This window comes from Ambystoma mexicanum, chromosome 10 (assembly GCF_040938575.1).
Source record: "Ambystoma mexicanum isolate Mex_15411 chromosome 10, UKY_AmexF1_1, whole genome shotgun sequence".
NCBI classification, from domain to species: Eukaryota; Metazoa; Chordata; class Amphibia; order Caudata; family Ambystomatidae; genus Ambystoma; species Ambystoma mexicanum.
In genome coordinates this window covers 339,062,629-339,089,952 of record NC_090932.1, presented here as the reverse complement: position 1 = coordinate 339,089,952, position 27,324 = coordinate 339,062,629, and the positions used below count along the sequence as shown (strand labels likewise).

Genomic DNA, 27,324 nt, shown 5'->3' with positions numbered 1-27,324 from the left:
GAGCCTCATATGGGGTTTGGTGGGCGGGTCACAAGTGAATCTATGAAAGATACCAATGTTGGAGAAGTTACAGGTAACCAGTTTTTTCTTCTCTGGCATTGGATCTTTTCTTTTTTTCCAAACGTTATTTAACTTGTTTACAGTGGGTTACAGAGCAATCATCTTAACATTTCCAGATTAATTTACATATTCATGTGTATTGTGCTGTACAGTTTCACACTTTCCATTACCTTTGTATCATGTGTTATATGCTGGCTTAAATATACACATTACATTTCTTCAACAGTATTGTTATCCTGTCCCATTCGCTAGTTTTGTTGATTATTCATGTACAGTCGGTATGGTCCCCATATCTCTTTGGGCCTACTTACCTCCACCACAGTACCAACATATGCCTCTTCCTTGTCATTAGCCAGTACAGTGACAATTCCTTAAGCCATTGCTGGGTTGTGGGCACCATTTTTAACTTCCAGTTTAGTAGAATACATTTTTTTGCGATTATACATCCCATGTTAAAGAGTCTCCTTATCGCTGTTTTAGTCTTCCCTATATCACCAAATAGATATTTTACAGGTAGGCGTGTCGGAGGAATATCAGTCATATCAGGCAATATTTCCGCAACTTGTTGCCAGTAGCTCTGTATTAAAGGACAGTTCCAAAACATATCGATAGTAACCTCTTCCTCATTCCCACATTCTGGGCATTTCGTTTTTTTTTTTTTGGGTTAAACCGTGAAGTCTGTGCTGGTGTGTAATGTAGTCTATTCAACACTTTCAATTGTATTAAACAGAGTCTTGCTTTCAGCTAGACTTCTTTGGTGAGGTTACAGAATGTCTGCCATTTAACACTATTCATGACCGTTTCGGTATCCCTCTCCCACTTTAATCTCAGTGTCACACTGGTCAGTTCCACTTTGCAACTTAGCATATATTCTTGCAAACAATCTTTTTATACGGTTTCCCTGTGCTACCACATCAATACATTCATTCATTCATTTTGGGTTCCATTGGAAACGATGGCCATTTCCTTTTGACAGCTGCACGCATACAGTAACACTGAAGTAAACACACTGGGCTGTTTCCCATTTTATCCTTAAACTCCTCAAGTGTGACAAATCTTCCCCCAGGGTATAGATCGACTAGTTTAATTTTCATGCTTGGGTCCCACAATGACTGCATATCTGTATCTAGCTTTGGGGGGATCTGGGCAGTTCCATAGTGGCATTTTTTACAGTATGGGTTTTTATTACCCATCCTGTCGTTTATTCGCCTCCATGCATCCACTGTAGTGCGCACCGGATCTTACGGACACAAGTCTATATACTGTTCACTCAATATTACTGACTTTAAGTCAATCTGGGATGACCCATATTCTTTTAGTTTCATGTGTGATATGTCAGTATCGTGACCAAACCAGTATTCTGCATAATGCTCCTGGGCTGCCAAATAATACGGCTCAAAATCAGGGGAGGTGAAACCACCTCTTGCGTATGGCTCGGTAAGGTATTCCCATTTTATCTGGGCTGTGCCACCACCCCACACGAAGGCTATTGCTATCGATCGTGACTTAGTAAAGAATTTACCCCCAGGCCATATTGGAATAGTGTTAAAGAAATACAATAGCTTAGGCACTGCTACCATTTTTAGAATTGCAACACTACCGTGCAGTAATATGGGGTGTATTGTCCATAGGTTTAATTTGTGTTCCAATGTATTTAAGTATTCTTCGTGGTTTTTTTCAAATAGCAACTTGCTCCTGCGTGCCACCATTACTCCCAAATATTTAACTGTGTGGTCTGTCCATCACAGACCATGTAATTCCCCGGGTTTTGTGGTGTTTTCTGTTAAGGGGAATAGTTCTGACTTTGCAGTGTTTACTCAATAACCAGAGTGTTGTGTGAATTTGCTTACTTCAAGCACAGGTTTTATATTGTCCTTAGGGTTCTTAAGCTACAACAGGGTATCATCTGCATATAATGAGATCACCTGAGGGGGCCCCCATATATTTATTCCCATATGGGCATGGAACTCTCTAATCCGACTTGGTAACAGATCTATAGTTAATGCAACAGAAGGTCAGAGAAGAGACACCCCTGTCGTAGCCCTCTTGCGAGTTTTATAGTGTCAGAGTAATTTCTATTTGTGTGTACCTTAGCCTTTAGTTCTTCGTATAGTAGTTATACAAAACTTATGAACCCATCTCCCAGTCCAAAGCATCGCAGTGCCCCAAACAGGAAATTCCAAGAGACCGAATCGAAGGCCTTCTCGGCATCCAATATAACTGCTGCCAAGGCTGTTTCAGGGTCAAGCTGGGCCATTGTTTCAAACAGCCGGCGAAGTTTGAGGGCTGTCGATCTACTCGGGATGAAGCCCGACTGGTCCTTGTGAACCAATTCAGTCATGTATGGGAGAAGCCTATTCGCCAAGATTTTTTGCAAATCATTTTGCATCTACGTTTAGGAGTAATAGTGGTCGGTATGAGGACATCTCGTCGGGGGAGGGGGGTCTGTCAGGTTTCAAGAGAACAGTTATTACTGCTTACGTTAAGGAGGGTAGCAGTTTGCCTGTATTACACAATTCTTCCCATGCTTTTGGTAAGCGGGTGGGGCAAGAATGTCTTTATATTTATACAGTTCAATTCCCAGCCCATCCGAGCAAGGTGTCTTCCCAGATGTGAGGGACAATATAGCCTCGGATATTTCTTCGAGCGTTATGGGACTATCCAATTTCCCTCTAGCTTCCCAATCTAATCTGGGCAGTGTAGTTTCTGCTAGGTATTTGTTTACCTTTTCCTTGGTTGCTGTGTCTGAGTTAGAATATACATCTTGGTAACAACTCCTGAACATGTTATTTGTTTCCCTAGCTTCCATGGTATGGCTCCCATCTGTTCTGGTGATGCTAGTAATATGGTGCATTTCCCTCTCCCCTTTGAATACTCTTGCCAATAGCCGACCCGAGCGGTCTCCCTCACCATACTTTCATGCTTGTATATTCCGAACTATAAACCATGTTCGCGTCCTTCTAGTTCTCGAAATTTTAGACGGAACCCCACCTAGAATGCCTTGCATACATTTCGCTACAGATCCCTCTTTGTTCTCAAAGAAGGCTTCAATGTCTAGTCTCAGCGTTTCTGCCAATGCAGCATCTGTGAGTGCTGACAGGGCCATTCTCCATAATATGCAGGATTTTCTTTCAGGTAGCAGCTTCACCTGGGGCACCACTCGAGAGTGGTCTGACCAGGTGCGCCGTAGCATAGTGGATCTATAGGTCTTCTCCAACCATGTGTTTGTTATCAATCAAAAGTCGATCCTAGATATTACGTCATGTGCGGTACAGTAGTATGCAAATTCTGCTTTGTCTAGGTGTTCATCCCTCCAGGTGTCTATCAATGGATACTGTGCGATAACCTGGTGTAGCATCAGGGCTGCCCTCGTATTCCCACGGCTCCTAGTAGTGGACCGGTCCTTTGTATTATCTAGAATTGTGTTAAAATCCCCTCCCTGTATTATTGGAAACTCCGGAGTTTGCCCTATCAAAGCTGCTACTTGAAAGTAAAACATGGGATCATCTATATTTGGGCTGTATATATTAACCAGTGTTATTTCTCGTTGTTTATGGTTCCTGTTACAATGACATATCTGCCGTCAAGGTTTATGTGTGTGGACCCGACCCTAAAATTAACCGATTTATGAATTAATGTGATCACCCCTCTAGATTGTGATGAGTAGTTGGTATAATATCTTTTTTTACCCCACCTTGGTGCAATTTGTCTGTGTGTTACTTCCAGTGCATGGGTTTCCTGCAACATTACTATGTTGGGTGTATGGCGCTCCATATATGCCCATAGCTTCCTAACTTGTATCCGGTGTTCAATAAAAGCCTGTTCCATGATATCAATTTCAGGCAATCAGCCATTTCGGGGTGTTTTGTGATTCATTTCCAATATCGAGCCCATGTACCTCTTGCCTTTAACCAGGATAATGTATTTTCCATATTCCTTGATTCGTCTGATCAACTCTTCTACCCACATGCAACTTTTCCCTCCACATTGTATGCCCAAAACTTTTGAGTCTGATTGGGTTCCACTTACCCACTTCCTCGGTATCGACATAAAATGTTGAACCCCCTTCCACCACCCTCACCATCTGCCCCAACTTGATAATGCCTTAATTCAACAATCTTCGAAGCATCTCGGGGCGCCATGCCCAACCTTTTCGGCTGAGACATGCCCCATCAAGATATCTGGATATGTTTCTTTGTTCTTTCAAAGAAAAATGAAAACCAACCAAAGACTTGTTAACAGACATATATGTGAACTAAATATGAATGATATGGATAAAATGCAAAACTGATGTTGTGAAATATACAAGATTTATATGTGAATTGTATTATACGCTGTCAATTGAAACTGCATGGAAATGAAACATATATTTTTTGTGATTATTAAATTTGTATACTAAAACAGATTTAAAGCATAGTGTGAATAACTACAAACCATTATTTCAGAAACACGTATTACTTGCAATTATATTGCATACAAGAGTGCCCCTATCACACCCCTTCAATTTAACATTGGTACTGGTAGCACAGCACTTAATAGGGAGCACCTTGAAGTTATCTATTTATACCTAAATAATTCATTCTCAAATATACCAACCTTTTAAGAAAGTGAGTGCACCTCCACCCCCCAACGAAGACAAATACTGTGTCTCACCCAATGGAGTCCTCGTATTCCCCTGAGCCCTTTCTCCTCCCAGGTGATCCTCCTGCAGAACACCACTCCCAAGGTCAGGATCTGAAACCATCTGCCTTTTCCTGGCCACCTGGGAGGAGACTTTAGGCAGGATCTCGAAGGATTCATCACAAACGCATGTTGCTTGTGTGGTGTGTAACTATTGCACTTGAATATTCATTTGTGTTGTTATTGGGCCTATAATAAATAGTGTATTTTTGTATACTACTGTCTCATTGTAATCCCTGGTGTTCCACTGTGTGTGCGCATTTGAGAAACCTGATCACCCTAACTCCTCCTGAGATTTAGCCTGGACTGCGCCCACTCAACCATGAATTGGCCTGGCTGTCTTCCCAGAAGTGGTCCCCTGTTCATCTAACAAGAGTGGCCTCATAAACATCTGTCCTCCATGGCAGGGTTTAGAAATCCATTCTAACAGGCAGGAATCACCTAACTTCCCTATCGGGCCTCATTTGGTCTAACTCCAAGGCAGCAGCCCTTCCCAAAGTGAAGGATGATCTATCAGGCCTACAGTGACAGCCATGTGATGGGTGTCCAGTGATGATGACCAGGGGATCCTCCCCATACCACCCATCATCCTCAAGCTTGGAGAGGTTCCCGGCCCCCTTGGTTGCACCACTAGAGACCCCTAGAAATATGCAGGGGGCTTTGTCATATGGTATATTACCACACTTAATGGTAGGCCTCTTAACCATAACAGTAGCATGAACAGGTTCCTTGGATCCGTTAGAGTAGGAACCCGTTAAATACAGGCTGCACGCAGATTATTGCAGCAGGAGCATTAACCACTGAAGCAGCTTATCACCACAAATGTGAAACATATGTGCAGCCACAGAGTGCAGTTGCCTTGTTGCACAAGACTGCTAGTGCACCGAATTGCCAAACCATCAGCACTGAGCCACCCGTATTTTCATGCATATTCAGATGCTCTCGTGAGCCATTTCTCTTTCTGAGAGGTCTTGATAACATTTGTAAGGAACTCATGGTGGTAACAGTAAAGACAGATACAAGTGATGACAGTTCAAGGGTGTTTATTAAACAGTATAGGTAGGTTGGAAAAATACCTAATCTAAACCTAAATCTAAGATGGGAGCAAGTTTTGACCATCAAACAATAATAAGGCAGTCCGAGTGACGTCTGATCAAAATTAAAGGGCCTATACTATAAATACCTATTGCCAATCCTTACGCTAAATAAAAGATTTTCATAAGAAAGAAGGAAGTGTTCTTAAATAATAAGTCAGGATGCAGTCATTGGGGCTCCCTTCCCCACGTTTTCAACATATACCGGGGTGATGCCTTTTGCACCTCTGGACTGCCCTCTTCCGGGTTCCGACCCTTCTCCGTTGTTAGCCTCCCTCCGCCGGGTTCATTATGGCCATCAATGCAATCTTCTTTGTGTCATTCACAAATCTTAATGTTTTCTTAAACAGTTCACTGTGGACATCCCTCGGCCTGGTTCACTCTTGTCAACACACTGTATTTCAGGACTTTAGACTTCACCCCCTTTTATTGGCAACCCTCTTTCGGGTTCACTCTTGCCAATCGTGGTTCTCTCATTCAAATCTTACAATGCAGGATTAATTTCCCTTAGCTTTCCATCATCTGTCAGTCAAAGATTTCGACTGTACAGATGATTTTACAAGAACCCTGTATGACCACTTTGACACCCTTTTTGCCTTTTCCAAAGCCTTCTGGTTATGGTAGTTGCAACTATCGGGTAATCGTCCAGAGTTTCTTGAGTGAGCACCCACGTGGTGCAGGACTCCTCTGTTGCTGGGGTTTCCCCCTTCTAGCATCAGTAACTCTTTATGCTTTCACAGTTCTATTTGCCACTTGCGAATTTTCGTTCAACACAGTTCGGTTTCTTATCGACTTTCCCCTCGACTCACTGGCTGTGATGAACTGCTTGGCTTTCTTTCTCTTTGGAGTCAAGGTTGGTACCATGGAGACTAGCGTCTCTCCCCAGCTTGGTTATTAGCGGAGGAGGGCTTCATGTACCGTTAGCATCTGCTGCAACACACGCTGGCTATTGTTCGGGGTCTTACGATTCCTTCTGCAGAGGTTTCACAGGCCTTGGTCGGAAAGGGCAAGGTCCTTTCTCTCCTTGTCACCCTCTCCATATGAGCCGTCTTTCTCCTCCTCTTATACTGCAGTGCTGAGTTAGCTCTCACGTCATGGGTTCTTCCTTGCTCGCATTGCGCTATTGTGCTCCAGCTTTTAGCCCTGTGGGGAAGGGAAACGGCCGTCAGGTGTGTGCGGTTCTAGTCAATTGCCTGACTTTGACTGACCCTGGTGTTGGGAGATGTCAAATAAATGGTTTGAGTGTTAGTCTGTCGTCCTTCATAATATGCAAAAGTGTTCGCGTTGGAAAAGGGGGGGTAAAGTGTTTGCGTTTCCTACGTGGTAGGTTGGGGAAAAGTTGTCATAAGAACAGGGAAACCGCGTCTCACCCGTCGGTGTCCCACTTCCACTCCCCGAGTACCCCCCCCACCCAGGAGATCCTCCCTCACTGGTCCACCCCCAGGAACTGGATCCAATAGCGATGGCCGTGTCCTGGCAACCTCGCTGACCGAACCCTGGGGATAAGAGGATAAGAGGGCATTTTTATCCACTGCTTTTGAATGAGCACCTTCACAGAACATGTTTGTATGTCAACTGCAATGCTATTTTAAATCCAACTTTTTACCTGCAACTACAGCTCTCATCAGACGGAGAATCCTCGGTACATTAATACTGCAGACTACATGTAAAAACTGCATACACTTTACAGCTGATTTAGGTGGTAGCACTTATGCTCTGCCTCTGGAGGCCATCTTCAGATCCTGCTAGCGTATAGCGCATACTTAATGATGAGCCTCATATGGGGTTTGGTGGGCGGGTCACAAGTGAATCTATGAAAGATACCAATGTTGGAGAAGTTACAGGTAACCAGTTTTTTCTTCTCTGGCATTGGATCTTTTCTTTTTTTCCAAACGTTATTTAACTTGTTTACAGTGGGTTACAGAGCAATCATCTTAACATTTCCAGATTAATTTACATATTCATGTGTATTGTGCTGTACAGTTTCACACTTTCCATTACCTTTGTATCATGTGTTATATGCTGGCTTAAATATACACATTACATTTCTTCAACAGTATTGTTATCCTGTCCCATTCGCTAGTTTTGTTGATTATTCATGTACAGTCGGTATGGTCCCCATATCTCTTTGGGCCTACTTACCTCCACCACAGTACCAACATATGCCTCTTCCTTGTCATTAGCCAGTACAGTGACAATTCCTTAAGCCATTGCTGGGTTGTGGGCACCATTTTTAACTTCCAGTTTAGTAGAATACATTTTTTTGCGATTATACATCCCATGTTAAAGAGTCTCCTTATCGCTGTTTTAGTCTTCCCTATATCACCAAATAGATATTTTACAGGTAGGCGTGTCGGAGGAATATCAGTCATATCAGGCAATATTTCCGCAACTTGTTGCCAGTAGCTCTGTATTAAAGGACAGTTCCAAAACATATCGATAGTAACCTCTTCCTCATTCCCACATTCTGGGCATTTCGTTTTTTTTTTTTTGGGTTAAACCGTGAAGTCTGTGCTGGTGTGTAATGTAGTCTATTCAACACTTTCAATTGTATTAAACAGAGTCTTGCTTTCAGCTAGACTTCTTTGGTGAGGTTACAGAATGTCTGCCATTTAACACTATTCATGACCGTTTCGGTATCCCTCTCCCACTTTAATCTCAGTGTCACACTGGTCAGTTCCACTTTGCAACTTAGCATATATTCTTGCAAACAATCTTTTTATACGGTTTCCCTGTGCTACCACATCAATACATTCATTCATTCATTTTGGGTTCCATTGGAAACGATGGCCATTTCCTTTTGACAGCTGCACGCATACAGTAACACTGAAGTAAACACACTGGGCTGTTTCCCATTTTATCCTTAAACTCCTCAAGTGTGACAAATCTTCCCCCAGGGTATAGATCGACTAGTTTAATTTTCATGCTTGGGTCCCACAATGACTGCATATCTGTATCTAGCTTTGGGGGGATCTGGGCAGTTCCATAGTGGCATTTTTTACAGTATGGGTTTTTATTACCCATCCTGTCGTTTATTCGCCTCCATGCATCCACTGTAGTGCGCACCGGATCTTACGGACACAAGTCTATATACTGTTCACTCAATATTACTGACTTTAAGTCAATCTGGGATGACCCATATTCTTTTAGTTTCATGTGTGATATGTCAGTATCGTGACCAAACCAGTATTCTGCATAATGCTCCTGGGCTGCCAAATAATACGGCTCAAAATCAGGGGAGGTGAAACCACCTCTTGCGTATGGCTCGGTAAGGTATTCCCATTTTATCTGGGCTGTGCCACCACCCCACACGAAGGCTATTGCTATCGATCGTGACTTAGTAAAGAATTTACCCCCAGGCCATATTGGAATAGTGTTAAAGAAATACAATAGCTTAGGCACTGCTACCATTTTTAGAATTGCAACACTACCGTGCAGTAATATGGGGTGTATTGTCCATAGGTTTAATTTGTGTTCCAATGTATTTAAGTATTCTTCGTGGTTTTTTTCAAATAGCAACTTGCTCCTGCGTGCCACCATTACTCCCAAATATTTAACTGTGTGGTCTGTCCATCACAGACCATGTAATTCCCCGGGTTTTGTGGTGTTTTCTGTTAAGGGGAATAGTTCTGACTTTGCAGTGTTTACTCAATAACCAGAGTGTTGTGTGAATTTGCTTACTTCAAGCACAGGTTTTATATTGTCCTTAGGGTTCTTAAGCTACAACAGGGTATCATCTGCATATAATGAGATCACCTGAGGGGGCCCCCATATATTTATTCCCATATGGGCATGGAACTCTCTAATCCGACTTGGTAACAGATCTATAGTTAATGCAACAGAAGGTCAGAGAAGAGACACCCCTGTCGTAGCCCTCTTGCGAGTTTTATAGTGTCAGAGTAATTTCTATTTGTGTGTACCTTAGCCTTTAGTTCTTCGTATAGTAGTTATACAAAACTTATGAACCCATCTCCCAGTCCAAAGCATCGCAGTGCCCCAAACAGGAAATTCCAAGAGACCGAATCGAAGGCCTTCTCGGCATCCAATATAACTGCTGCCAAGGCTGTTTCAGGGTCAAGCTGGGCCATTGTTTCAAACAGCCGGCGAAGTTTGAGGGCTGTCGATCTACTCGGGATGAAGCCCGACTGGTCCTTGTGAACCAATTCAGTCATGTATGGGAGAAGCCTATTCGCCAAGATTTTTTGCAAATCATTTTGCATCTACGTTTAGGAGTAATAGTGGTCGGTATGAGGACATCTCGTCGGGGGAGGGGGGTCTGTCAGGTTTCAAGAGAACAGTTATTACTGCTTACGTTAAGGAGGGTAGCAGTTTGCCTGTATTACACAATTCTTCCCATGCTTTTGGTAAGCGGGTGGGGCAAGAATGTCTTTATATTTATACAGTTCAATTCCCAGCCCATCCGAGCAAGGTGTCTTCCCAGATGTGAGGGACAATATAGCCTCGGATATTTCTTCGAGCGTTATGGGACTATCCAATTTCCCTCTAGCTTCCCAATCTAATCTGGGCAGTGTAGTTTCTGCTAGGTATTTGTTTACCTTTTCCTTGGTTGCTGTGTCTGAGTTAGAATATACATCTTGGTAACAACTCCTGAACATGTTATTTGTTTCCCTAGCTTCCATGGTATGGCTCCCATCTGTTCTGGTGATGCTAGTAATATGGTGCATTTCCCTCTCCCCTTTGAATACTCTTGCCAATAGCCGACCCGAGCGGTCTCCCTCACCATACTTTCATGCTTGTATATTCCGAACTATAAACCATGTTCGCGTCCTTCTAGTTCTCGAAATTTTAGACGGAACCCCACCTAGAATGCCTTGCATACATTTCGCTACAGATCCCTCTTTGTTCTCAAAGAAGGCTTCAATGTCTAGTCTCAGCGTTTCTGCCAATGCAGCATCTGTGAGTGCTGACAGGGCCATTCTCCATAATATGCAGGATTTTCTTTCAGGTAGCAGCTTCACCTGGGGCACCACTCGAGAGTGGTCTGACCAGGTGCGCCGTAGCATAGTGGATCTATAGGTCTTCTCCAACCATGTGTTTGTTATCAATCAAAAGTCGATCCTAGATATTACGTCATGTGCGGTACAGTAGTATGCAAATTCTGCTTTGTCTAGGTGTTCATCCCTCCAGGTGTCTATCAATGGATACTGTGCGATAACCTGGTGTAGCATCAGGGCTGCCCTCGTATTCCCACGGCTCCTAGTAGTGGACCGGTCCTTTGTATTATCTAGAATTGTGTTAAAATCCCCTCCCTGTATTATTGGAAACTCCGGAGTTTGCCCTATCAAAGCTGCTACTTGAAAGTAAAACATGGGATCATCTATATTTGGGCTGTATATATTAACCAGTGTTATTTCTCGTTGTTTATGGTTCCTGTTACAATGACATATCTGCCGTCAAGGTTTATGTGTGTGGACCCGACCCTAAAATTAACCGATTTATGAATTAATGTGATCACCCCTCTAGATTGTGATGAGTAGTTGGTATAATATCTTTTTTTACCCCACCTTGGTGCAATTTGTCTGTGTGTTACTTCCAGTGCATGGGTTTCCTGCAACATTACTATGTTGGGTGTATGGCGCTCCATATATGCCCATAGCTTCCTAACTTGTATCCGGTGTTCAATAAAAGCCTGTTCCATGATATCAATTTCAGGCAATCAGCCATTTCGGGGTGTTTTGTGATTCATTTCCAATATCGAGCCCATGTACCTCTTGCCTTTAACCAGGATAATGTATTTTCCATATTCCTTGATTCGTCTGATCAACTCTTCTACCCACATGCAACTTTTCCCTCCACATTGTATGCCCAAAACTTTTGAGTCTGATTGGGTTCCACTTACCCACTTCCTCGGTATCGACATAAAATGTTGAACCCCCTTCCACCACCCTCACCATCTGCCCCAACTTGATAATGCCTTAATTCAACAATCTTCGAAGCATCTCGGGGCGCCATGCCCAACCTTTTCGGCTGAGACATGCCCCATCTTGACTTTATAGTTTCATTCTTGCATGCCTAGTTTCTGTGCCGTTCGTCTGGATAGTAATTAGAGTCATATCTCCAGGTCAATCATTATCTTCAGCTCGGTCTCCACCACCTCCCGGTTGGACGATTATTTCTTCATTCTGGCAAGGTGGGGGGGGGGGAGGGTAGGTATTGCAGCATCCACATAGCTGAGCGCGTCTGCTGGGTTTTCAAAGAAATGGGCTCTTCCCCCATGCTGAATCCTCAATTTAGCAGGGAATATCAAGGAGTATGGGACTCAGCGTGCCCTGAGAAGTCGCTTCACCAAGTCATTTGTCCTTCTTTGCGCCTGCACTCCAGCTGTGATATCCGGATATATGTGTATATTGCTGGATTCATAGCGCAGCGTTCACAACTCCCTGGAGAGTTTTATGATTGTGTCTCGATCTCTATTATTCAGCAATTCCGCGATTATTGTGCACAGAGGCGCGCCGGGGGAGGAGGAGGGGGGGTAATTATCTGGTGCGCTCTTTCCACCAGAAATTGGGAGGAAAACTTAGTGGGATCAAATAGAGATTTAAGTAAGTTCTCAAGAAATGGCTCCATTGGGCCTTTACATACTGCTTCAGGTACTCCCACCACTCTGATGTTGTTGCGTCTGGATCTTGACTCCAAGTCATTACATTTATTCTTCATCCTGCTTAGTTCTGTTTTAATGGTTGCTATATCTTGATCATGTCGTTCGAGAGTGTCTTCCGTGGTGCTGACCCTTGTTTCCATCTCCTTGATACGACCACTCTCTTTCTTGAGTTTCGCTTTCATGGAACCCATTGTAGAAACAGTATCATTGAGCTTTACATTTATTTACATGAACCCATTCTGCATAGTGTTCAGCAGGTGGTCTTCCTGTGAGTTTCCTTCTGCGGTTTCCACCTGGCTTGTGCTTGATATGATGGGCATATCCGGAGGCGAGGGCCGGGGAATGGATGCAGGAGAACCTTCTTATTAGCGCCTTTGTCATTTTTGGAATACAATGATCCTGTCCCACAATTCAGCCTTGACCCCAGTTTCTGTCACTGTCTCTATATTCCTTGCATCAAGCGACAATCGGATTTGTATTTGAGGCAGTGTAATTGGGTGAGTGTACTGTTGTTGTCCAGTTTATTGGCTTTCTAACTTCCCGGCCTTGATTCTACGATTGTTGCGGTGTGCTCACTTTATACTCTGTAGAAAGCAGTCACATGTATAGTTTATTGCCTACTGTGCTGTTCCAGTGATTGCCGTGGCTGGTGGCAGTGCTCAAGTTATCAGGTGTATAGCTCTGAAAAGGTGGGCGCTATCTGGTTGGGCTAAGTTACTGTCGACAGGCAATCGTATAGTGTGACCCTGTCCAGGTCTGTTTCTCTATACGTGTCTTTGTTAGGCTTTGATCTTTGTGGAAGGGTGTTTGCCCACCCTTCCAGCGGGTTTGCAGCAGGATCTTCCCTGATTATTGCTTTCCCATCAAGATGAGCTGGAATCCTTTCAGTTGCTATCCTTGCTGAATCTGAGTAAACAATGGTGTTGTTATAGTTTGCTGTTCCTATTCTTGCAGGGCACGAGTCGTCACCCCCACTTTTTTTTGTGGATTGCTGGGTCTGTAGCAGGTCAGTCTGTCATTAATTGGGCCCGCGTTGCTGAGTATTCCCTGTCGGAGCACATACACAGGATCCCTGTTCCTGACTGGCACTTCCACTTCCTTCCACCCCAGTCTGCTGCTTCAGATGCTGGGGGCAGTGTTCCTTGCTCTCAATTGATGGTGTGCCCAGTGGGAGCACCTTCCCACGTTCACTGCGAGAGTAATCTTCCTCTGCAGCCGTCCCTTGCACTTGTGTGCACTACACGCTTCATGTGTCTGGTGTCCCTTTGGGCTGTGAGGGCTCCGGTGGATGTGATACTGTCACGCGGGAGCTGGGTCGTTATCAGACAAGGCGGTCTGAGTCCTTGAGGGCGCCCGGGTCCTCACCAGTTCAGTATCATACTGCCATTGTTCATTTACGGATGTTCACCAATGTCCCCCTCCCTCCTGAGAATACCCCAGACAGGGGGACACACGCAAGAATGTATTGCGTTGTATCTCCCTGCGCCGCCTCAGTGGGGTTGGGGTAAGAGGGGGGCCACACTCACCAGCTCTGTCCTCTCTGCCGCACGCCCCACCCGGCAGTCTTTCCTGTTCCGTGGCAAAACGCTGCCACGCATCTCAGCATCTGTTCCAGCTGAGGCGAGCCGCAGCGGGGCCCTGCTCTTTTCTCAGGATTTACTCTCACAATGAAGGGCACCAGCTCTCTCCTCTAACCAGCCTCGCTGTCCTAGCTGCTCTGCGAGCGGGTCTCCGGCGATGCGGATGAACCCACTCCAGTCTTCCTGGGTACAGGTCTGTTATTTCGATGGGTGTCAGCTCCTCCTCCCACTAGGCCGTCTCCCGCCTTGCCGCCAGCCCGCGTCGCACAGGTCTTTCAGAGTGGATATCTCTGGCGTTGCTCGAGTGAGAGGGTTCACCTTTGGACCGCAGGCTCACGGTCCGGTCTTCTTCCCAAATATCTGTTTCACTTAGTTGTTTAAGGCGTGCAAGAGGATCAATCCATGCAAGGATTATTGATGGGGCCAGAGCCTCACAGTCAGGCGGCCATTAGCTCTATCCATTACCCCCGGCACTGGATTTTTTCCAAATGTACATGATATTGAATATATTGCAAAGCAGTTAACCATAAAGTCAATCCACAAAGAGGAAAGGAGCAAAGAAGAGGCTCACCTTATGAAAACAGGCTGCAAGGGACTGGGTGTCTGATGCTTGACTCCGCTCTGGCCCTCTTGTGAACGCAATAGAACTTGAAGAAGGTATGAGTAACCTTCAATGTCATGGCCCAGCAGCAATCACCCAAAGAAAACACCTGTAAGCAGGATAGTTGTGGTGGCCAAAGCCCTCACAGAATGGGCCTTTGCTCTCCCTGGTAAGGGCCTTCCAGCATTCCTGTGGGACAGACCTATGCAGTCTAGCAGCCACTTGACTGCCAGTTTAGGAAATTCCTATTACTGTGCTGGTGGGACCAAGGGCAACAAAGAGCTATGAAAATCATCACATTCTTTTTTTTTTCATGGTCAACCTAATACTCAAGTTTCTCTTTGCGTCTGCGAAATGGAGGGACAACTCAGCCAGCATAGTGTGTCAAGCAATGTTAGAAAACAATTGGCTGGTTAAGATGAAAAGAAATATCGGCCTGTGGCATGACTATACAGATGGTCCACAGGACTACCTGATCCTTATGAAATTTCAGAAATGGTTCCACTTTTGTCACAACAACATTTGGTGGAGTGTGCCCTAGTTGTAGCTGGGATATACTTGCAATCATAAGGCATGACTAAGTTTCCAAATTCTCTGAACTGAATAGGAAAACTAGGAAAACTAGGTCATAAGGGAGGATTTGACCCTGCTGCTTGGGTAGAATGTCGGGGGTTGGGAAACAATGTTTTTTTCACAAGTATAGAAGGTCCTTGAACCTACTCTGCCTGGCCAGCTAAGGGAGGCTATAGAGCAATTTGACATGATTGTAAGAGAATCACTGGGATCAGCGTTAGGGGTGTAGAGGGGTAGGTCTGTCCATGGGAATGAGACGGCCTCTCAAGGTTGCCTGGGAGATGGAACCTGCTGGCAAACTTCTGATATTCGCATTTTCTGGTGTGGCAAATTGATCCAATGAGGGCTTTCCCCTAGCCCAGACAACAACATCTACACGATAAAGCTTTAGTTCCCATTCATGGCACATTGAGGGATCTCTGCTCGTGTGTCTACTCTGGTGCTCCGAGCACCTGATTGGTAAAGCAGAAGGAGAAACATCCCATGACAGAGTGCCCAAGACTCGGGTGCAAAGTCTTAGCGTGAGCACCACTCTGTTTCCTTACGGAAAGCATAGTGATGGTGTTGGCTGTAAAAATCCTAATGACCTTCTTCCTTAGTTGAGACAAAAAAAAAATATCAGGGCTCAGTGGACTGCTCCGAATTCAAAGACGTTAATGTGCAGTTGTTTTTCCTTGGCACCGTAACGACAGATGGCATGCAAATTCACCAATTCTTACTGTTGCTTCAAAAAGGTCTCTGAAAAGAGCCCCTGTAAGTAGGTTTTGTCTGCTCCTCCAATAACAGAGACTCTTACGAATATCAGGTAGATTTGCTATCCAAATTGCTAGAAATCGGTTGCAACATGCATCTAGGTATTCCCTTGGAAGCCTCATGTGTATGTCTGCAGTTTTGGATGAGGGAATGCAAAAGAAAGAATGTCTAACAGGAATTTGTAGGCACAAATAGAGTTCTTCTTTCTTGATGCCAGAAGTTGTGCTTTTGATTGTTCTGTCTGGACTTCTTCATTGTAAGTTCTTACCCTTGAGCTGCCCGTGTTGAAAAATGTGCCTAGAAACACTACACGTTGCTAGGAAAAAATGCAGTATTTGCCAGTTTCTTGAGAAGCTAAAGGATGTCACATTTCCATTGTTAGTCTCATGGACCATTGAGCTTGCTGCTTTGATGGGCAAGGGCTAGTTACTTGGCCTGGTAATGGTAGAGCTTATGGCCCACTCTTCTCAGATGGGCAGTTGCAGTGGTCAATATCCTCTGAGCAGACATGAACCCGAACAGCAGCAATGCGGATTGGTATTGTGGTCCCCTCCCAGCAAATCATAGGAATTTTTCATGTTTGCGGTGGGAAGTGTGATGAATCCTGCTGAATCATCACTGATTCCCTGGTGATGATCTCCTCCCACATGGTCAGGGGACGGCGCCCACCATCTGATCCTGACCCTGGGGGTGGTACTATGAGGGAGGATCATATGGGAGGGGACGACTAACCAGAGGAGATGACTCCATTAGGAGAGATGCAGTAGAACCTATGGACTCCAACTCCCATAAAGCCTCAAGTACTGAGACGAGGAGGAGGAAGGAGGATTCAATGCAGACTGAAATAAACTCAAAACTAACCGCAAGGACTAGTTGTTATGATGCTGCACGAGTGCCCAGGAGATATAAAAATGGTGTCTGGGCTTGGGAAACGGGGAGAACCAAATACGAAGGCAGATCCAAAGAAACAGGCACTCACAAAGACATACCGGCTTGACGCAAAGCCAAGAGAGGTGCAGCGGGCCCCATGAGAAGACTGGCAGCAGAGATACCAGAGCCACTGTCATGCCAACAAGAAGCACTCTTGCCGGCAGGAGAACGCAGAGTGGTGAGGAGCGCTGGAGGAGGGTCTGCGGTGCGAGGGAGGTCGTCCCAAAGGGGAAGCTTCGTCACAGCAATGTGCCACAGGTCGGGAACACTGCAAGACACAGGCAAGCTCACCCCGAACCATTGGGGGCCCCGGAGCGTGGCGACAGGCAAGTAAGAAATTAAGCACTTTAAAGCAAATAAAGACTTTTGAATACCGACCTGTCAATATGGGGAAAGTTGTAGCAAGTTTTCCCACCAGCAAATAAACCCTAAAGAACATATTCAAAGGCAGAACTTGAACAAGTCCCCATGTATGAGATGTCAATGTGGGGGAAGTTGGGACAAGTAGATCCTAACGCCAATGAAGAAGAAGCGCAGTGAAGAAGTACAACTGTGCTATATTGAAAGACAGTGCAGTAGTAGCCCTGTTGAAAGAAGTGCATCAGGGCGTGAGCATTTGGGTGAGGGATACCTAGCAGGGTAGTATACCAGGGGATTTACAAGACCCCAGAAAGGAATTCCTGCCAGGGGAGCATGATAGGCAATCCGTTCAAAGCATAGGGAAGAATAAGACATTGTGGCTAGATGCCTGGCAAAGGAGTATACCAGGGGATCTAGGAAGCTGATGAAAGGATGCCCTGGCAAGCAGAAGACCAGGCATTTGGAGATGAGCAAAAATTGTAGGAAGATACCCGACAGGAGAATACACCAGTGGAACTAAACAACCTACCAAGGATTCCTGGCAGGAGAGTATACAAGGAGGTCCATAAATGTTACAGAAATACTTTTTTTTCCATCCTTGGGAAACTGTTGCCATTCTTAAGGAACTGTTTGGAAAAGGCTCTTTTGTCATCCTACATGAAATATCCAAGACAAGGGAACCACTGTCTGGATCCAAGGGTTTCTCCTTGGAAAAGATTTTGTTGGATTTATCTACTTGCTTTAATTGTGAACATTTCTTGGCCAAACATCGGTTAGTTACATTTTCCTTTCAATTATAGTTGTTCCTTTTCAGTGTGAGATTCAGATTAGCATGTTTTGGACACAAGGACAGTTTATATCATTTTGACAACTTGACACAGACTGATCTTTAGTTTGAGTTTCCCAGGTAGGGAAACTCTTTAGGATAGGGACAGAGAGGCCTTATTCAACCCTTTTATTTTAATAAAGATGTCTGTTGAGGGGCATGGCCTGAGTTCAAGCAGTGAGGCTATGACTGCTCAGTGCTCCCACTGTGATCCTTTCCTGATCCTTGTTTGAGGCGGCCGATACGGCTTGTTCTGACTTTTGATGTGATCTTTCTGCAAGCAACACTTGCGCTCAGCTACACAGCTTTGTCCCGACGACAATCGAAGCAGCGAAGCCAGAGAAAACTTCAAGAAATTGGGCCCCGGAAGATCCAAAATGGCTCGTGCAGCAGCTCCATGCAACTTTCGGAGCGGATTGTGGCACAATTAGGCCAGGCTACCTACGTTGGGCTGGCTTGCCCTATGATCCTTACAACACTGAACTGCCTGGCAAGGTTGAGGGCGGCCACAGCTAATCTATAAAAACATCGAAATCTCCTGCCTGAGGCCACGCTGTGCACGGGCTGGGAGGAGCGCACTGCACTGCCCTAGCCTGACACGCTACTCAAGGAGATCCTCCACACGCCGCAACATTATACGAAAAGGATCCCAGACCCCCTTCACTAGGTCACTCTGCCCCAGTGAGGAGTCCTTTTGTTCTCTGCTTCAGGCCTTCAGTACTATTTGGGTCTCCCCAACTCTGAGACTAGCCACCCTTGTACCTTTAGTGCTTGGCCATCACCATACGGCTGTTTGTGGGACTCGAGACTTCAGCGGGTTCTCTGGCTCACCGGTACCTTTCCCGGCTTCCATGCATCTCCTCTACAGTTCCACATTGGTGTCCTTGCACACCAGCAGCCACGCTCACCGGCGAGTACGTTTCCTCTTCTCTGGTCTGCCTTCTGCGTCGCGGGCCTTCTGCGAGTGCATCTCTCCCTCGGACACTGTCTGCCTCTCTGCTTTGCTGCCCTGCACAGGCACTTTCCTGGCTCATGCCAAGCCAACAACGAAGACGCCATCATTCTTTTCAATCGGTGCCTTTGAATGGCAGCTGACCAATAGGATTGTTGCAAAGGCTAGAATGTGTGCATTCTTTCTTGCCAGTGATCTACATTACTCGTGGCCTCTTCCACGTCCCAGTAGTTCTTGCCTGAGATACATTGCTAAAACACATAGGGACATTGGGTAGTATAGAGTTGGAGGGGTTTTGAGGGAAGGTGGGAGGGTGACTCTTGGGTAGAGCGCTCACCTTCCTGCCCTCATGGAAAGGGGCTCTCCCATCAAAAGCAGTGACGACACCTCAGGATTCACATAAACCAAGCCCCAAAAAGTCAAAAATTAAGCTGATGAAGCACAAACATTAATGGATTTTTTTGCTTACCGATAGGTAAAGTGCTTTGCTTAGCTGATTTCATTTCAAATCGGCTGCAGAGTCTACTGGATATTGTCTTAGGGTGCGCTCAATGAAAGGCAACAGTATTCTGTTGTACAGGACAGACATTTGGGGGGTGGTTAACAAAACAAAAAGTCTTCTACGCAGAATAATATTCTGCAAATCATTTTGGAGATGCATAGGTTACGATCAGCAGCTGCCCTCTGAATGCAGACAGGATTAATAAGGTTAGGGTGGTTATCAAAGCTACCAGCAAATAAGGACCATGTTATTTTGTAAAACTACTAGGAATTAAGTCAAATACTACCATAAGCAACATCTTCGGGGCAATTTGTGACTCACTGGATCAGTATCCTGGCTCCAATCAAACTTCTGGTGTGCAATCTGGCTACTTTTGATCACAGACATTAAAGGGCAAATTATCAAAATGCGATCGATATACATTTTTTTAATGAATATCTACCAGCTGACAGATAATGGGAATATACAAAAACCCTCCCTGCTAAGAAATATTATGCAGGTATTAAAATCACAGGTGAAATAGAAATAATACGGTTTTCTGGAGCAAAACTATTGCTAATTGGGATTCTGCATACTGCTCTTTTGTGTGGAGATCACTCACATAAGTAGGAGGAAAACATATCACGTCTTAAATGCAAAAGCTGTACGATTGGTAAATAGAATATATGCTCCATTTCCTATTAAGCTGCCCCATCTATGCAGAATATATCAAATAACCTTTATTTCTAAATAAGGGCTAAAATCTTATCTCTATATTTTGTGCTGGCATCAAACAACTTAATTACTGATATCATATAAGAATTTGAAGATGCTGTCCTGAAGAATACAGCAAGTATAGAAGGTCTACGAGCAGCCTGTAGGTTTGGTTTTTAGGTTAAAGGAGATTGTTTTTTTTTTTTGCAATAAACTGTTTGGATGAGGGGTTACGTTTTAATTATAGAATGTGATTTGGATGCATCTTGGGGGAATATCTGTTAAGATCTTTTCTGGCAAAACAAGTAGACACCACCCTACTACCTTCGATAAAAATAAGCAGTGACACAACTCATCTGTTAATGCAGAGGTCTCAATAATCCATATGTCTGTGGTAGTCTATAGCAGCCCAACTGTGAACAGGCACACAGATGCCGCTAGCACCTTACCTTCCTGCTTACTCATCTTACCTTAGGGTTAAAGAACCGTCGTATAATTTCCTCTCCAGTCTCTTTCCTCTTCTCATCTGCAGCCACTTCATATTGTACCTGGTGAAAAGTAAACACAGATATATGGTGAGTCTTGGAGATGAAGCCGGATTCGGACCCTACACTGGTTGGCCAACACTGTGGCTCTGTGGGTAGACATTGATGAGAAAATGGATGCTACCAATGCAACTTTAGTGGAATCGGTTATAACTCCAAGTCTCTACCCACGTACAGCAGCATCCTAGAGCAAACATGAGAAAGTCTCTAATACCATGCAGAGTTACCCAACACTCAAAAGGGCACAACAGATGGACCTTGATCTCCACATCTGCCATCATACACCAAAGTTTGGCAATTAATTAAAAGGGAGTCCAAATTGCTGAAAATTATAGCGAGTATAGTTACATATGTATCAGTTAAATGTAGACGTATGGTCAATGAAGTTGAAAGAATTGTAGGCATATGTTGACAGAATCCATGGCCTTTGATGAAAGCGCTTAAGGCACGAAACATGGTACATAGGACATGTCTAACCGTGAATATGTAACAATTTGAATTTAAGCAGGAATGATCAATTGCAATTGCAAAAGACAGCTAAAATCAATGTAGGATTACATTTCAGAAATAAAAAGCTACATTACAGAACATCACGGTATTGTGCTACTTGTAAATTGAGTGAGGGGATTTGGGACACTGTTCAGTTAATTTCTACACAGCACAAGGGCTTGAGGGGGTACCCAACAGATTCCTGGTGGGGGTGCGGAGGGAATAAAGTGATCTAGCCTAAAGAGGAAAATGTGGTGTTGACCAAGTTTTATGCCTAGTTAGCAAATAGTGAAAACTAATCATGGGTACCTTCAAAAAATGCCAAGCTGTCGTGGAAATTCAAGGACACCAAGAGGGATGTAAAAAAGGTTGATGTCCAGTAAGTACCTGTTAAGAGTCACTTTAGACTTGTTTGCAAAGGATTTTCCAATAGACTTGGTGACTATTATGCCAAGTTCTCCTTCTACGCCATATGTACAGCAGATAAGGCAACCAGCAAAGGTGGTTGCCAGAGGAGACCCCCAAGGGAAGGTTCCAGCCCTGGATTCAACAACCAGCAGGTCAAGAAGAGTTGGTTGCAGAGGAATCACAAGCTACTCCAGTCAATATAAATCGCATTTGGGGGGGGACGGACATCCAAGCCCCATTACAATTGTACCTGGGGATCCCCAATGAAGAATCCAAGGAATATATAAGGAGCTCATACTCACAGTGTTGCACGTGGAGGATTTGGCCTAGGAAGGGCTATAGATCGGAAGGTTTGGATGCCAAAATTAGGTTGGGTAACTTATGGTTAGGACCTCTGAATTAAAGAAAGTTGAAAACATGACCCAAAGAAGCATCCTATAGGAGACACAAACATGAGAACTGATAGGACCACCTTCAAGGCAGAAGTACCAGCATCAACAAAGAAGATGAAATGAGCACAGAGGAACCCCATAAAGGTTCTACGAAAGCTCTGGGGAGCGGCAAGGGGCAGCCAGCCAGCAGAAAATGCTTCCACAATGCAGCAATGAATTATAGGAGGCAATCTAAGCAATCCCAAAACAGAGCTGAGGCAGGGTAGCAGTAACGCCTTGTGACTTCCAGGTCAGGACTCCCACCTGCCCCCAATTTAAGGCTCTTGTGCCAGAAAGATTTACCATTCAAGCAGCACAGCAAAAGCCAGTAGATAGGCCCCTAAGGAACAGGAACAGACAGTTTCCCCAGCTGCGAGGATGTCAGGAAGCCAAGAATGGGATTCCACCAGCAGACAAGAAGCAGGCTGGAAGGAAAAGGAGCCCTAGTCGACCCAGTAAGATCACACTAGGTTCCTCAGCAGACGTCCATCTTCAGCAGGAGTCTTCCAAGAGATCAGGCACAGAATCTCTGAGGGATGCATAGGATCCCCCACCAAAAATATATTCACCCAGGGGCTGGCCTAAGCCAGCCCTCCAACTGCATCAAACAAAGGTTTTGGCAGCCAACCAATCTCGACGGCTCTACAAACGCCAAGCAAACTAGCCCATCCACAAAGAATGCAGATTGAAAAAATCTAGAGGAGTATAAAGCATTTATAGCAGTATAAACCGAAATGACTGTGCATTTGTGGGCTCAGGTTGAGCCTACAGCAGCAAAACTGTCATTTTGGCAATGCCTCGTGGTCCACATAGGAAAAAGGATGGACCAAAACAAAATGGCAGAGAGCAGACCTTAAAAAGAAATACAGGAGTGGCACAATGGCTGCCAGATAGGTGTATTATGTTACTAATGTGGCAAACATGACTACAGCCATGGTGTGGCCAATATTACATTACAGCTGCCACCAGCTAACTCCACGGCACACTTACTGCCTCATCACGAGTTTGGCGGTAACCCTTAAATGCGGCGGTAATGCTATTACCGCCGCATTTAAGGGTCCACCAAATCACTGGATTGGCAGGATTTACCCCCAGCTCTGAGCTGGGGGCAAATCCACTGCGATTTTGCGGTAATAGCGCTGCAAATTCCCCACTGGGCCCAATGGGGAATAGTGAATTCCCGAATGGGGCCAATGGGGACTTACCGTTCTGCCAAACCCGTGATCCGGCGCGGTAACGCTAATAGCCCCGGGGGTAATACCGCCGGGGATACCGGCCAACTTGTGATGAGACCCTTAGAGTGAAAGAACCACCCCCAGGACCTAAACGTGGTGCTCCAAAAACACAATTGCCCTGGAAGCCATTTGAGCAACACACCAAAAAAAAAAGGATTTCACTGTCAGAAGGACTTCAATAGAAGGTCCTCTGCCGACAAAGAAAAGTAAAAAATAAAATAGGGAGTGGAGTCAGAACCCCAAAAATTAAATTCTGCCCAGTCACCCAACAGCTCGTGTGGTAGAGACTTTTTTAAAGTGAGTCAAGCTCAACTTGTTCCAACTGCCAGAATGTGGGCAACTATTGAACAGTGATGCAGAGAATTGTGATTTACCAACACATTTCGTAGACTAAGATGTGGCCAAAAACACTTTCTGCAATTTTTTGCCACACAGCACTCGTGCCCCGTTTCCTATCGGTAGGTGTCTCTCCTGTCTTCGCCCTCCTAGATCTCAGCATTAGTGACTTTGCCCCGCAAGGAAGATCTAGTTATTAGCAGTTGGGAGCAGGCAGTTAATAGTGTTTAAGGACTGCTAAATCTCCTTGGGAGAGTAGTGTGTCTCACTTAAGCTGTGCACCTCTACCAAGGTTCCATGTGATAATGTACGAAGGCAACTTTTTTTCCTAAACCCTCAAGTAGTTTCCCCACATATTCTAGGAGGGGTATAATTTTCTATGATATACTCCCATCTTAGAATATTTGGGTAAAGTGTTGGATTTTACTGAGGGTGAATTTTTTGGCCTAAAGTCGCCCCCTGGCAGCCCTTTCCGAGGCGACTGTCACTGGATACCGTGTCTATTAGCATGACAGGGCAAACGCAACTACCCCCTCAAGGCAGGAGACACCATTCGACACACAGTGAATCTGTTGACTCTCCACTGGAACTGGTGGAGCAAGAGCGCCACTGGAAAGGCTATTTCATGCCTGCATTTGATAACTCGGCCATTCTCTGAAACTAAACACGGAAAGAGGTTTTAACAGTACAAGAAACACAAAGCGAAATTGACTTGCTTATGAAAAATGTACCACTCCTGTGGATTATGTTTGCATGTCATTCTTGTATGACAGATACATGTCTAATGTATCTATGTTCAGGGTTCCAGATAAGCAGCCTACCTTCCTATTTTATTTCTGAAAAGCAGGTCAATACTCACAATAAAGAAAAATAGGGAGTAAAAGGTACTCCTGTGTCTGTTCCTTTGTGCCACCTGTGATGCTCAGGTGATGTGCTTAGAGCAGTGACATGAGGAGCATCTTCAGTATATACAGGATCTCTGGTATATACTGATGCTTGATGTGATGACGACCTGCATCATAAGAATGCATTGTTTCATTAATGGGAAATGCGAGCTACACAGAATTCCAAGAAAAATGCCAATTTTACAAAATTATTCTTTTTTTTTTTTAACTTGCCTACATGTAAACCATTAGGGAATGAGAACTATATTCTGTATTCTATTTAAAAAAAATCCGCAAATTATCAAAATTGGAAGTAAAATACTCAGTTTAGAATCCTATCTGAAGCTGTGCTTATAATAACATGTCATACATTAAAATATTTGATTCCAGATCAAAGTGTTGCCATTCAGCTTGTCTGAAATTATCCCAGTGCAGTCGTATGATTTAGCAATGTTCTAATTAACTGATGACCAAGCTGTAAAAGAAGGTCTTTGACAGTGGCCTCAACACAATGGTGCATAACATTAAAAGGTGACAAAAATAGTAATCTAGGTTTTTGAAGAATTAAGTTTTCAAGAATTTGATTGCTTCCCAAAATATACAATGAGGGATTGGCTATCCGTGGCACTGGCTACATAAAATATGTCTGGACAGTATCCACAGAGATCTAGAGCCATGATGCCTGGGAGAAAATGGCTATTGCTAGAGGTTGCAAGTAAATAATTAAGTGAACATCTGAGGGCAGACGCTTACAAGATACTGCATTTGACAGCAAAAGGGGCATCATGGAAGGACCCCATGCTTACTCATATATGTTCTGCTGAACTATTGGAAGTGGGGCACTTAAGGATGACAAAAACAGAAAGGTCCAAAGCTCCAAATGCTCTTCATGTGCGGAGGAGTGAGTCTGGAGGGGTGGGTTGAGTAAGTTGATTTAGAGACACATGGGTCCTCATTTAGTGGTCCTCCAGATGTTGTGAACTACAATTCCCATGATCTTCCAACTGCTGTCTAAGGCTAATGACAACTGCTGGAAGAAATAGCCTGACTCTTCCTTTTTGCCAACTTATCTTGCCTCAGGATGTTAGCTATGCACCATCAGGCTTAGTACGGTACCTTTCATTCATCGTGCTCATTTACCTCTAGATGCAAGAAAAAGGTAGGTTCTAGACACAATAAAAACCACTGCGCACTTTCACAGTTAGACACTTATATATTCAATCTCATCAAGAAGAAACAGACAGCTCAATGATGTCACTTGTTGAGCACAAATACAAACTAACAACATTTATCATAAGTTACATGTAGAAACAAACACATTTTACATCACCATTTAATTTCGTGCATACACGTTTTGCTGTATTCATGTGTTACCAAAACAACATAAAAGCATTAGGGTTTCAGTTTTCTGTTATCTACCTTTTCTCACTTATCATTAACGGGCATGGCGCACTCTATAAAATAAAATAAATGGCTTGTCAAATTATGACCCCTCTGGCACTAAAGGTACAAACACTGACCCAAGACTTTGAATTCACTCTACTTCATTAATCTTTTGGGACCGTAAAGATTAAGGAAGTGTTGCCTTTCGTGTCCAATCTGACACCGCGCCAATTAGCCTGTAGGAGGGGTCCCAATTAATTGTTGACCTATTTATCCTCACCAGCCAAATGACTTACTTTCCTGAAATTAGACCTGCCGCAAAGCCCTCGATTCAGACTCCAATCTCACTACACAGCTGTCAGACCATTCTATGAACTCCTTGTAGAACTGCAAGCCAGCACCGGCACCCACGCAGCTATCATATCATGTAACTTTATCATAAGCACCACTAACCATATTACCGTGGCAACTATAGAAACACCTACAATTATTCATCCCTTCTCTGTCAACTGCAATGTCCTCCATGTGTCTATATCATTGTCCGCCAAACTGGGGAAGGGAGAACCCTGGCAATCACATCCTGACTTATTATTTGTGAACACTTCTTTCTTTATTGAAACCCTATCCTACACTCTTTCTGTAATTAGTTGTAAGGAATTGACAATAGCTTTTTTTTACTATAGGCCTTTTTATTTTGATACAACGCCACAAGGACTGCCTTATTTTTCATTTGATGGTCGACGCTTGCTCCCTTCTTAGAATTAGGTTTAGCTTAGGCGTTTTTCCACCCTGCATTTACAATTTAATAAACACCCTTGAACTGTGATCACTTGTGTCCGTCTTTACTGTTGCCACCATGAGTTCCTTACGGCAAGGTATAAAAGGGTCCCTAAAAGAAAACAAATCAATTAAATAACAAATAGTGCTTCAGCACATATTCTGTTGTGAAAAATAGGGATTTGCGTCCCAGAAGTGCTGATGTGTGTTATTTAAAAATAAGTCACTTGGGTGAGAAGTCACGCACAGTGGCGTTTTATAAAAAGCTATTTGAAAAAACATTTTTTAATAATTTAGCAGTTTGTGATAAACTTTTTGTATTGATAGTCCGTTATTTTAAAAGTGCGGATGTTTTCCCCTTTACTGCAAAATAATGGTGCCTGTCCTTCATCAAAGGTTATAAAAATTATGTTTTGCGTCTGGGGTAGGTGAATGCACGGCACCCCGTATAGGAGGGCTATTCCCAGGTGTACCCATATCTCTAAATTTACTCTAGATTAGGATCCATAGAAAATGTTTCTCTTTGGAATAACAATGTTTTCTAATATCCCTTCCCATAGATCACCATCTACATGAAACAATGTTAGACCCCCAACGGTTACTGAAGCAT

General features: G+C 44.2%; 1 protein-coding gene across 1 annotated transcript in view; it reads right to left on the bottom strand.

The window, feature by feature from the left end:
- Positions 1-27,324, bottom strand: part of LOC138491423 (G protein-coupled receptor kinase 5-like) — a 901,946-nt gene that overhangs the window by 225,784 nt on the left and 648,838 nt on the right. The window contains exon 4 of the mRNA XM_069617943.1: positions 20,697-20,774. Coding sequence (XP_069474044.1) covers positions 20,697-20,774 — 78 coding nt within the window. The remainder of the gene's footprint in view (positions 1-20,696; positions 20,775-27,324) is intronic.